Source organism: Babylonia areolata, chromosome 28 (genome assembly GCF_041734735.1).
Source record: "Babylonia areolata isolate BAREFJ2019XMU chromosome 28, ASM4173473v1, whole genome shotgun sequence".
Taxonomy (NCBI): domain Eukaryota; kingdom Metazoa; phylum Mollusca; class Gastropoda; order Neogastropoda; family Buccinidae; genus Babylonia; species Babylonia areolata.
In genome coordinates, this window is record NC_134903.1 from 22,098,020 (window position 1) to 22,110,519 (window position 12,500).

Below are 12,500 nucleotides of genomic sequence, written 5' to 3' on the forward strand. Positions count from 1 at the left end.
CAAACCACACGTGTGACGGGCGCAACAGCCGAGTTTAAAGCGTTGGACTTTCAATCTGAGGGTCCCGTGTTCGAATCTCGGTAACGGCGCCTTGTGGGTAAAGTGTGGAGATTTTTTTCCGATCTCCCTGGTCAGTGTATGTGCAGACCTGCTTGTGCCTGGACCCCCTTCATGTGTATACGTACGCAAGCAGAAGATCAAATACTCACGTTTAAGATCTTGCAATCCATGTCAGCGTCCGTTGGGTTATGGAAACAAATGAGAACATACCCAGCATGCACCCCCCCGAAAACGGAGTATGGCTGCCTACTTGGCGGGGTAAAAACGGTCATAAACGTAAAATCCCACTCGTGTACATACGAGTGAACGTGGGAGTTGCAGCCCACGACGAAGAAGAAGAAGAAAAGCACACGTGCAACTACGGGTATGTTCCCCACGCTGCAGCACCCACCCCAATGACCCACAGCCACGAGCAGCTGTAGCTGGCCTTTCTCTTAGCAAACCCACAGCCACGAGCAGCTGTAGCTGGCCTTTCTCTTAGCAAACCCACAGCCACGAGCAGCTGTAGCTGGCCTTTCTCTTAGCAAACCCACAGCCACGAGCAGCTGTAGCTGGCCTTTCTCTTAGCAAACCCACAGCCACGAGCAGCTGTAGCTGGCCTTTCTCTTAGCAAACCCACAGCCACGAGCAGCTGTAGCTGGCCTTTCTCTTAGCAAACCCACATCCACGAGCAGCTGTAGCTGGCCTTTCTCTTAGCGTCTGTCAGAGAGCATGTCATGTGCTTGTGATTTTTTTTCCGGTCATTGGAACTTATACACTTGAAGTTAACCAGTATATTCTCAAGGCCTGACTAAGCGCGTTGGGTTACGCTGCTGGTCAGGCATCTGCTTGGCAGATGTGGTGTAGCGTATATGGATTTGTCCGAACGCAGTGACGCCTCCTTGAGCTACTGAAACTGAAACAGTATATTATATCGGGTGTCCCCCAAAAAGTGAACCGCTTTTTGACAAGTATTTTCTCAGTGATAGAGAAACTGAACTCATTGAAAAAAATTCACACAGTAACCTTAGGGCATCTTCAACAAGTCTGCAAAATATCTAAAAGTTCGGATGCAAATTATGCGAGTATTGTCAAACTCAAAACAGCATGTCAAAAAATCCAATATCAGAGCTGTGGAATGTGACCTTCATCATGTTCATGCCAGCTGCCAGGTGTTGGCATCTGTCAATCACTGTCAATCAGTATTTATCTACTATTTTTTATTTGTTTATTTTATTTTATCTTATTTTATCTCTTTCTTTTTTTTTGTTATTTATTTATTTATTTAATCATTTTTATTATTATTGTATTAATTTATTTATTTAATTATTTTTAAAATTTTATTTTATATTATTTTATTTTATTTCATTTTTATTTTTTCTCGAGGCCTGACTAAGCGCGTTGTGTTACGCTGCTGGTCAGGCATCTGCTTGGCAGATGTGGTGTAGCGTATATGGATTTGACCGAACGCAGTGACGCCTCCTTGAGCTACTGATACTGATACTGATACAATCAGTGTCAGTCTAAAAATAGCTTGTCTGGGTGTCAAGTCTATTAACTTTTTTTTTCTTTTTTTTTTAATTGTCGTCTGTATCCAAAATCAGTTCTGTCCAAAGTTTCAGTTTTGAAGGATCAACCATACCTTTGAGTGAAAGTAATAACGTTACCATTGAAAACTGTTTCAAGGAGAAAGGCTGGGTGGAAGAAGGATCGTAAAAGAAATTCCAGGCAAGGGGTGGAGTCATGTCACTGTAAAAAGACAGGGTCAGTAGCACGTAAAACTGGCAGTGGACGACCCAGGACTGCATGCTCGGAGGAGAACAAGGACTGTGTTGAGGAACTGATTCAGTCCCAGGAAGAGAACCCAGGGACCCACAAATCTCTTAGAGATTTACAAGTGAGCAAGTCTTCTGTGCAAAGAATGGCGAAAGAACTGGAGCTGAAGTCCTTCAAGATGATACGGGTATCAAGGAGGGACCAAAATATTAGGGAAAAAAAAAACTCGCTGCCGTAACTTGAATGACCGCTACTCGGCCACTGATAGAAAAGGATCATTTTCACAGACGAGAAAGACTTTACGTTAGAAATACCTAAAAAAAAAATCGCCAAAACGATCGCGTTTATGGGAAACGGAAACGAGAAATTCAGCCATTTTGCCTCTATCATGAGACTTCTAGATTTTCAAAAAAGATAATGGTTTCAGCTGGAGTATCCTGGAAAGGAAAAACAAACATTCATTTTATTGACACTGATAGAGCCAAGGTTAATAGTGAAAGCTACATTCAGTTATTGGATGACAATCTTCTCCCGGATTGTAGGCGTCTTCATCCTAGAAACAATTACTTATTTCAGCAAGATGGGGCTCCTTCACACACATGTAGGGTAACCCAGGCCCATCTGGAGGAGGCTACACCAGAAATCATCAAGAAGGGTGAATGGCCTCCACAAAGTCCTGACCGTAACCCAATGGATTATGCCATATGGGACTCTCTGAAGGAGAAAGTTTACCGGGGAGTGAGAGACAAATTGACCGCGCAGGCGTTAAAGGACAGGATAATTATGTCATGGGAGGAGATAAGTAAAAGCATTTCTGCTTGGAAGAAACGGCATCGGAAGTCGTGGAGGAAGATGGAGGCCACATTGAGCATAAACTGAAATAAGTTTTCCTCTAATATGGGATTTTTTTTTTTACATGCTGTTTTGAATTTGACAATACTAGCATAATTTGCGTCCGAACGTTTAGATATTTTGCAGACTTGTGTTAATGATACCCTAAGGTTACTGTGTGAATTTTTTTAATGAATTCGGTTTCTCTATCACTGAGAAAATACTTGTCAAAAAGCGGTTCACTTTTTTTTTGGAACACCCAACATATCTGAGTATGTTTGCCTTACAGAGAGAGAGAGAGAGAGGGGGGGGGGGAGAGAGAGAGAGAGAGAGAGAGGGGGGGGGGAGAAAGAGAGAGAGAGAGACAGACAGAGAGCCCGCTCCCCCATTTATCTTTTTAACCCGTCTCTCTCTCTCTCTCTCTCTCTCTCTCTCTCTCTCTCTCTCTCTCTCTTCTTTCTTTCTTTCATTCTGTCTGCCCTTTTTCAGTCATCCTTTTCCTTCTTTCGTCCCTGTCTTTCCTTCTTTGGTGTGTGTGTGTGTGTGTGTGTGTGTGTGTGTGTGTGTGTGTGTGTGTGTGTGTGTGTGTGTGTGCATTGTTGTTACCATTCTTTCTGTCGTTGCTTTTTGGGGTTTTTTTTGTTGTTGTTTTTTTGGGTTTTTTTCTTTTTCAGTGTTAACAAATCCTACTGCGGGCTGACCTTGTTCAGGGCCGCGGACTCAAACACATCTATGTCTGTAAAAACCGCCGTCACATAAAAATGCCAAAACCACCAGCACAGTAAGCGTGACAGGTATACTATGGAGCGCTGGCTCAGTGGATAAAACGTGTCCGACACGCATCACCCAGGACCTTGGGTTTGGGTTCGAATCATGACAAAGCCACCCCTCCCCTCTCCCCGTCCAGCAATTGCCCCCCACCCCCTCCCCTCCTCCTCCGTGGGTTTCGGTTCTTTTCTTTACAGCTACATCCTGTCATGGTCTGGGTGCTAGTCTTTCGAGATAAGCCGAGATGTGGGGTGCGCACGTACGTACACACACACACACAAACACACACGCATACACGCGCGCACGCACACACATATACACGCACGCACGCACACACACACACACACACACACACACGCATAGAGTCAGGCACACACCGAGACACAGACACAGACAGACACACACACACACACACACACACACACACACACACACACACACACACACACACACACACACACACACACACACAACATCACTGAAACCCACCACACCACACCATACCAACTCCACACCACACCCATACCCACACCTAACTCATTCCCAATATCAAAGTAGGTGCAATACACACGGAGACAGTTTAGAGTTGGGCCAACAGCAAAGTGAGAGCTGTATGATCAATGGTTTCTCCATTGCAATGGGAAATCGTTTACAGCTTAGTCTTTTGTGAAGGACTGTGACTCTCAAACTAAGAGACAAAATTGCACTGGCTATCAGTGCTGCAGCCTTTGTGGCTAGCTAGCCTTTGGGAACCATCCCAACGCCGACTGTCCTAAAAAAAAAAACACCTCTTGGTCGAGAGAGTGGGGATGTAACTTGGGGGCAAGACATTCTCTACTGTAATAAAATTTTAGCCCAGATAACTGTTGGAACAGCAGTTGTATTCCTCTGCTGTTCACAGTCGGACACCATTGACTATCATACAAACATACACACAAAAACCACTGAGGCTCCCACTCCTGCAAAACGTGACGACCAGACACTACGCGCATTGCAGGGTGTCATAAATCATTACGTTGACACCACACCCCTTACAGGTAAGGGACATAGGGTTTGGGGGTGGGGGGTAAATCCTCATAAATCGCATGGTAATGTCTACCTGTCGAGCGAACGGACATACTCACAGACAGTCAGACAGACATACAGACAATCGGACAGTTTGCTGTCATGTCTGCTTGCTCGACAGTTTCTTGATGTGTCTGCTAAACAAAATGATGAAATGAAAAATGAAGACACCAAATGGAGAAATTTTATAAAAACAAAAACAAAAGAAACCCAAGCTGTGTGTTGTGAAATAAGACACTTTTGATAAAAGGTGTCCAACGTTTAAGATCATCGGTCTGTCTTCAGGGGCTGTGTTAGTCTTTCTTTTTCTTCTTCTTTTTTTATGAGCTCCCCATTTGGTGTCTGCTCAACAATTTGTTCGCAATAGTTTGTTGTTTTTTTCCGGTTTGCTTTATTAGCATTTTTCTGCCTGTTTGCTCGGCATGTCTGACTGGTTTGTTAAAAGTTTTCTGCTTGTTTGCTAACGCATTTTTTCTTATGAAAATTTGCTGAGAAATTTATGTTTCCTCAGAATTTTTTTTTCCATTCAGCAATTTTTCTGTTTGCTCAGTAGTTTTGTAGGCCAATCTCAACAATTTATATATGTTGATTTAGCATTTGGAGTGATGGCCTAGAGGCAACGTGTCCGCCTAGGAAGCAAGAGAATCTGAGCGCGCTGGTTCGAATCACAGCTCAGCCGCCGATATTTTCTCCCCCTCCTCTAGACCTTGAGTGGTGGTCTGGACCTAGTCATTCGGATGAGACGATAAACCAAGGTCCTGTGTGCAGCATGCACTTAGCGCACGTAAAAGAACCCACGGCAACAAAAGTGTTGTCCCTGGCAAAATTCTGTAGAAAAATCTACTTCGATAGGGAAAAAAACCCAAAAAAAAACCACACACGCACGAAAAAATACCAAAAAAAAAAAAAAAAAAAGTGGCGCAGTAGTGTAGCGACGCGCTCTCCCTGGGGAGTCTCGCCCGACTGTCCTCTCTTTCTCATTCTCCCTCTCTCTCCATCATTGTCATCTCTCTCTCTATTTCTCATTCTCCCTCTCTCTCCATCATTGTCATCTCTCTCTATTTCTCATTCTCCCTCTCTCTCCATCATTGTTCTCTCTCTATTTCTCATTCTCCCTCTCTCTCCATCATTGTCATCTCTCTCTCTATTTCTCATTCTCCCTCTCTCTCCATCATTGTTCTCTCTCTCTATTTCTCATTCTCCCTCTCTCTCCATCATTGTTCTCTCTCTCTCTATTTCTCATTCTCCCTCTCTCTCCATCATTGTTCTCTCTCTCTATTTCTCATTCTCCCTCTCTCTCCATCATTGTTCTCTCTCTCTATTTCTCATTCTCCCTCTCTCTCCATCATTGTTCTCTCTCTCTATTTCTCATTCTCCCTCTCTCTCCATCATTGTTCTCTCTCTTTCTCATTCTCCCTCTCTCTCCATCATTGTTCTCTCTCTATTTCTCATTCTCCCTCTCTCTCCATCATTGTCATCTCTCTCTCTATTTCTCATTCTCCCTCTCTCTCCATCATTGTTCTCTCTCTCTATTTCTCATTCTCCCTCTCTCTCCATCATTGTTCTCTCTCTCTCTATTTCTCATTCTCCCTCTCTCTCCATCATTGTTCTCTCTCTCTATTTCTCATTCTCCCTCTCTCTCCATCATTGTTCTCTCTCTCTATTTCTCATTCTCCCTCTCTCTCCATCATTGTTCTCTCTCTCTATTTCTCATTCTCCCTCTCTCTCCATCATTGTTCTCTCTCTCTATTTCTCATTCTCCCTCTCTCTCCATCATTGTCATCTCTCTCTCTATTTCTCATTCTCCCTCTCTCTCCATCATTGTCATCTCTCTCTATTTCTCATTCTCCCTCTCTCTCCATCGTCCCCCACCTCTCTCTCTCTCTCTCCTTCTCTGGAGCCATTGTAGTCTATCTGTCTATCTGTCTGCCTGTCTCTCTCTTTCTTTCTCCCTCCCCCTTTCTCATTCCCCCTTTCTGGAGCCATTGTCGTCTGTCTGTCTGTCTGTCTGTCTGTCTGATTTGCAAGTGAATGATATATTCATGTACGATGTAAGGGATGAGGGTAAGGTCCAACAGGAATTTAAGTTATGGGAAAAGCGTAGAGCATCGCAAGATGAAATACTAAATGATTTTGGTAAAAAGCTTCTACAACTGTGCACTTTATTTGACTGCAAAATTGTTAACGGTTGTCCTACTTGGGACAACAAGGGAAAAGTTCACTTTTATGTCCGACCAAGGAAATAGTACTGTTGATTATTTTGTTGTATCAAATACGTTAACTAACATAATAGACCATTTAAAGGTGCCTGACGGAATCGAATCTGACCATATGCCGGTAGAAATGTACTGTACTCTAAAAAAAAAGAAAAAGCTTTAGACATATTGGAATACATGATAAGACACTGAGAAGAAGGAAAAAGATTGTTTGGCAGTCTGATCAGGTTCATATTTTTATGCAGTCAATTGAATCACCTCAGTTTAATGATTCCCGCATTCGAGCCTGTCAGATGTTGGAGTATTCTTGTGAAAAGTCATTAGATATCTTTAACAAGTCTCTAGTAGAAGCAGCCAACTGTATGATAAAAGAAAAGTCATGTTCAAACATCTTATTTTTGCTCTCTCTCTCTCTCTTTCTCATTCTCCCCCTCTCTCCCCACTGACGTCTCTCTCTCTTTTCCTCTCTCTCTCTCCCTCTCTCTTTCTCTTTCTCGGTGTCTTTGCCTCTGTCTCTCTCATGACAACGAAAGCAAAGACAGAGCCGTATTTAGCCGTGTCCCCCATTTCTGTGACCATAACCACGGGCTATTATTTCCAGTTATTGCACCAGCTGAAAACGTTTGTTTCTAGTGGCTTCCCTTTGATGCTGATACCGAGTGAATAATATGGCGGAGAACGGGATGGCGAGGCCTGTTTTAAACGTTCGTCCACTTTACTGTTCCAGCTCCTCCACAGCCCCCCACCCCTCCCGACCCCCACCCCCACTCCCCGCACCTCCTAAGACCCTCCACCTCTTTGTTTGTTGATTATTCATTTCTTCTTCCTCTTCTTCTTTTCCTTCTTCTTCTTCTCCCTCTCTCTCTCTCTTTCTCTCTCTCGCTCGCATAGGGAAACACATGTCGAAAAGTGCTTTCGGTATTATTTTCCGGAAAAAGACAAACACCGCACACCTCTGATATAAACAAACAAACAAACAAAAAATGCATTTGAGGTTGCACGCACAGGCAGCTACACACAGACACACCCACACCCACACACACACCCACATACACACACACACTCATCACTCACTACACACCTACACACAGAATTAATTTTATTTAGAAGGTATGATAAACAGTTTTCAAGTCTGTTTGAGGAAAGGATGTGGAACAAAGACGATGAAAGAAAAGAAAAAAAAAGAAGAAAAAATGATAAAAAGAAAAAATAAAGTATTCATATCAAAATCAAATCCTTCCCTCCCCGCCTTCACCCACCATCCATCCTTCCATCCTTCCATCCACCCACCCATCCACCCACCCATCCATCCATCCACCCATCCACCCATCCATCCATCCATCCATCCTTCCATCCACCCATCCATCCTTCCATCCATCCATCCACCCATCCACCCATCCATCCTTCCATCCATCCACCCATCCACCCTTCCATCCATCCATCCACCCATCCATCCATCCATCCATCCACCCATCCATCCTTCCATCCATCCATCCACCCATCCACCCATCCATCCTTCCATCCATCCATCCACCCATCCACCCATCCATCCTTCCATCCATCCATCCACCCATCCATCCACCCATCCACCCATCCATCCTTCCATCCTTCCATCCATCCATCCATCCATCCACCCATCCATCCATCCATCCATCCATCAATCCATCCATCCACCCATCCATCCTTCCATCCTTCCATCCATCCATCCTTCTATCCATCCATCCGACCATCCATCCATCTATCCATCCTTCCATCCACCCATCCACCCATCCATCCATCCACCCATCCATCCTTCCATCCATCCATCCTTCCATCCATCCATCCATCCACCCATCCACCCATCCATCCATCCATCCATCCATCCACCCATCCATCCTTCCATCCATCCATCCATCCATCCATCCACCCACCCACCCATCCATCCATCCACCCATCCATCCATCCATCCATCTTTCCATCCATCCATCCACCCACCCATCCATCCATCCTTCCTTCCTTCCTTCCTATCTTTTGAGTGGTAGTGCCCTATTTTAACATTCTAAATTCTGGGACCTATTTGTTAAACGATCATGTTCGCATGTTTTGCATTGGAAGCATATGAGAAATTACACATGACAACATAGTAACCTGTAACGAGCTGATGTGTGCAGGAAAATACACTTGATGTCAAACACATATTGAAGAGAGAGGGAGACAGACAGACAGACAGACAGACAGACAGAGACAGAGAGAGAGAGAGAGAGAGAGAGAGAGAGAGAGAGAGAGAGAGAGAGAGAGAGAGGAATCAACCCCCAACCAAAATATTCAAGATGGAAAACACCATAAAACGAAGAACAGCACAAAGCTGTACGGTTTATGGCGGGCTGGTTTTTTGATGTGGAGGGTAAAGTTTGGATGTGTGTGTGTGTGTGTGTGTGTGTGTGTGTGTGTGTGTGTGTGTGTGTTTGTGTGTGTGTGTATGTGTGTGTGTGTGTGTGTGTGTGTGTGTGTGTGTGTCTGTGCACTTGCGCTTATACGTTTGCGCTCTTTTTTTTCTTTCTCTCTCATCCTTTCTTTCCTCCTTTCCTTTAAGAAAAGGGGGTTATTGTGAAGCCCTGTCGTTTATGAACTTTTTCTTTTCATTGTTTTATTGTTTGTTTGTTTCTTCTTTAGTGTATTTGTATTTTGCCTTTTGTTCTTTTTTTCTTAATCACTCCCTCCCTTTGACGCACGTAACCAAACAGATTTCTTTCTTTCTAGGAAGACAAAGACATTCTTTGGAAACATGTTTGTTGTTCTATTTTGTTCATTTATCTATCCATCCATCCATCCATCTGTCTATCCATATATTCATTTCCCCTCAAAATATCTGTTTCAAATCTGTGTATTTCACAATTCTGTCCCATCTGTTTACTGCCTGACAATTCATTTTCATTCTGATAGCATGGGGGTTCAGGCACAAGCAGGTCTGCACATGATAATGTTGATCTGGGAGATCGGAAAAATATCCACCCTTTTTCCACCGGGCGCCGTTACCAAGATTCGAACCCGGGAACAACGGATTGAAAGTCCAACGCTTTAACCACTCGGCTGTTGCGCCCCTCGCTCCGACCAGCAACTCCAAGGCCGGTGCTGTCAAGAGATGACGGAGACCATGATCATGAGAAGGCGGCGGAAATGGACTGGACACGCCATTCGAAGAGGGATTGATATGAATACTGATACAGCGCTTATCGTCGGTCGGAGGCCAAGCTCTGAGCGCTTTACAAACACGGGGTCACATCACCCGAACAGCCCTCCAGTAGGAACCGGAAGACACAGACGGAAGAGAGGAAGCAGGAAGAACACGTGACGTATAACAGTCGAAGAACTCCAGACCCTTCAGCAGTATACCATTCAGACACTGGCCCTAAACAGACAAGTGTGGCAGTTTTTCGTTACTGCCCTATATTCCAAAGCGTATAATGGGTCGTAATTGATTGATTGTAATTAATTAGTTGATCAATCAATCAATCAAGTAAGTAAGTAAATAAGTAAGTAAGTTATTTATCTAAAACATATCCATCTTGTTCGTGCTTTTTGTTATTCTTCTTTTCTTCTTCTTCTTTTTCCACTTAAACAGTAGAATAAAATTAACATTTAAATATCCAGACGAAAGCAAAATCGATATAGTTCCATCCATGAATAATGACTAACTCACTGTGTGTGTGTGTGTGTGTGTGTGTGTGTGTGTGTGTGTGTACGTGAGTGTGTGTGTTTGTATGCATATGTATGTATGTGTGTACGTGTGTGTGCATGTGTGTATGCATATGTGTGTGTGTGTGCGTGTGTGTGTGTGTGTGTGTTTGTATGCATATGTGTGTGCGTGTGTGTGCATGTGTATGCATGTGCGTGTGTGTATACGTGTGCATGTGCATGCATGTATGTATGCATGTGTATGCATATGCACGCGTGCGCGTGTGCGTGCATGCATGTGTATGCAATGTGTGTGTATGACGCGTGCGTGTGATTGTGGGCGTGTGCGTGCGTGAATGTGTGTGCATGTGTGTGTATGCATGTCTGCGCACCTGCGTGCGTACATGTGTGTGTGTGTGTGTGTGTGTGTGTGTGTGTGTGTGTGTGTGTGATTGTGTGCGTGTGCGTGCGTGAATGTGTATGCATGTGTGTGTATGCATGTGTGCGCGCCTGCGTGCGTACATGTGTGTGTGTGTGTGTGTGTGTGTGTGTGTGTGTGTGTGTGATTTCAGGCAGGAAGGAGAAGAACATCACCTACCTGACAGCCGAAATGCGTCACCCGGGCTTCTCCGGTCTGATGAACATCGAGAGGGAAAACTTCACCATGAACACGGATCGGGTGAGCTGGAAGGGGGAGGTGGGATGTTGGGTGTGGACGGTGAGGGGGTTCGGGTGGGGTGGTGGCTGGAGGTGGGGGTTATGGTGGGTTGGGTGGAGGGGGCTGTGTGTGTGTGTGTGTGTGTGTGTGTGTGTGTATGTGGGTGGGTGGGCGGGGAAGGGGACGTCGTTTTGGAGGGATTTTCCACTGTATTGTATTGTATTGTATTGTATTGTATTGTATTGTATTGTATTGTACTCTTTTTGTCACAACAGATTTCTCTGTGTGATATTCGGGTTGCTCTTCCCAGGGAGAGCGCGTCGCTACACTGAGAGCGCCACCCATTTTTTCTTCTTCTTTTAGTTTTTCCTGCCTGTATTTTTTGTTATTATTTGTTTTTCCTATCGAAGTGGATTTTTCTACAGAATTTTATCAGGGACCCTTTTGTTGCCGTGGGTACTTTTACGTGCGCTAAGTGCATGCTGCACACGGGACCTTGGTTTATCGTCTCATCCGAATGACAGTTTCTGTCTGTCTGTGTCTGTCTCTCTTTTGTTTTCATGTCTCTGTTTCTGCCTCTCTGTTTCTTTGTCTGTGTGTCTCTGGTTCTATCTCTGTCTCTCTTTTTCTCCCGTATCTGTGTGGCTGTCTCTCTGTCTCCCTCTCTTTGTGTTTCTCCTCTGTCTCAATCTCTCTCTGTGTCTATATCTGTCTCTGTTTGTCTGTCTCTGTCTCTCTCTCGCTCTCTCTATGTGTGTCTCTTTCTGTCTCTCTCTATGTTTTTCCGTGTGTCTGTCTCTGTTTCTCTTCTCTATTTCTGTCTGTCTCTCTCTTTCTATGTGTGTGTGTGTCTCTGTGTGTCTGTCTCTCCCCCCTCTCTCCTGTCTCTCTCTTCCTCTCTGTCTGTCTGTGCTGTGTCTCTCTGTCTCTGTCTCTCCCTCTGTCTCTCTCTCTCTCACTCTCTGTCTGGTCTGTCTGTCTGTGCCCTCTGTCTGTCTCTCCCTCTATCTACTGTCTCTCTCCCTGTCTGTATGGTCTGTCTGTCTCTCTCCGTGTCTCTATGTCTCTCCCTCTCTCCCCTGTCAGTCTCTCCCTCTCTGTATGATCTGTCTGTGCTCTCTATGTCTCTCTGTCTGTCTCTCTCTGTCTGTCTGTCTCTGTCTCTCCCTCTCTGTACTGTCTCTCTCTCTCCCTCTGTCTGTCTGTCTCTGTCTCTCCCTCTCTGTACTGTCTCTCTCTCTCCCTCTGTCTGTCTGTCTGTCTCTCTGTCTCTTTCTCTCCCTCTCTTTACTATATTTCTCTCTGTCTGTCTGTCTCTCTGCCTGTGTGTTTCTCTGTCTCTCCCTCTCTCCCCTGTCTCTCTCCCCCTCTCTGTCTGTGTGTCTCTGTCTCTCCCTCTCTCCCCTGTCTCTCTCCCCCTCTCTGTCTGTCTGTCTGTGTGTCTCTGTCTCTCCCTCTCTCCCCTGCCCCTCTCTGTCTGTCTGTCTGTCTGG

At 44.8% G+C, this 12,500-nt stretch overlaps 1 protein-coding gene across 3 annotated transcripts in view; it reads left to right on the forward strand.

Moving 5' to 3' along the window:
- The window catches only part of LOC143301907 (chorion peroxidase-like), a 64,985-nt gene that overhangs the window by 21,269 nt on the left and 31,216 nt on the right, over positions 1-12,500 (forward strand). For all 3 annotated transcript variants that reach the window (XM_076616348.1, XM_076616347.1, XM_076616350.1), the window contains exon 4: positions 10,922-11,028. In XM_076616348.1, coding sequence (XP_076472463.1) covers positions 10,922-11,028 — 107 coding nt within the window. The remainder of the gene's footprint in view (positions 1-10,921; positions 11,029-12,500) is intronic.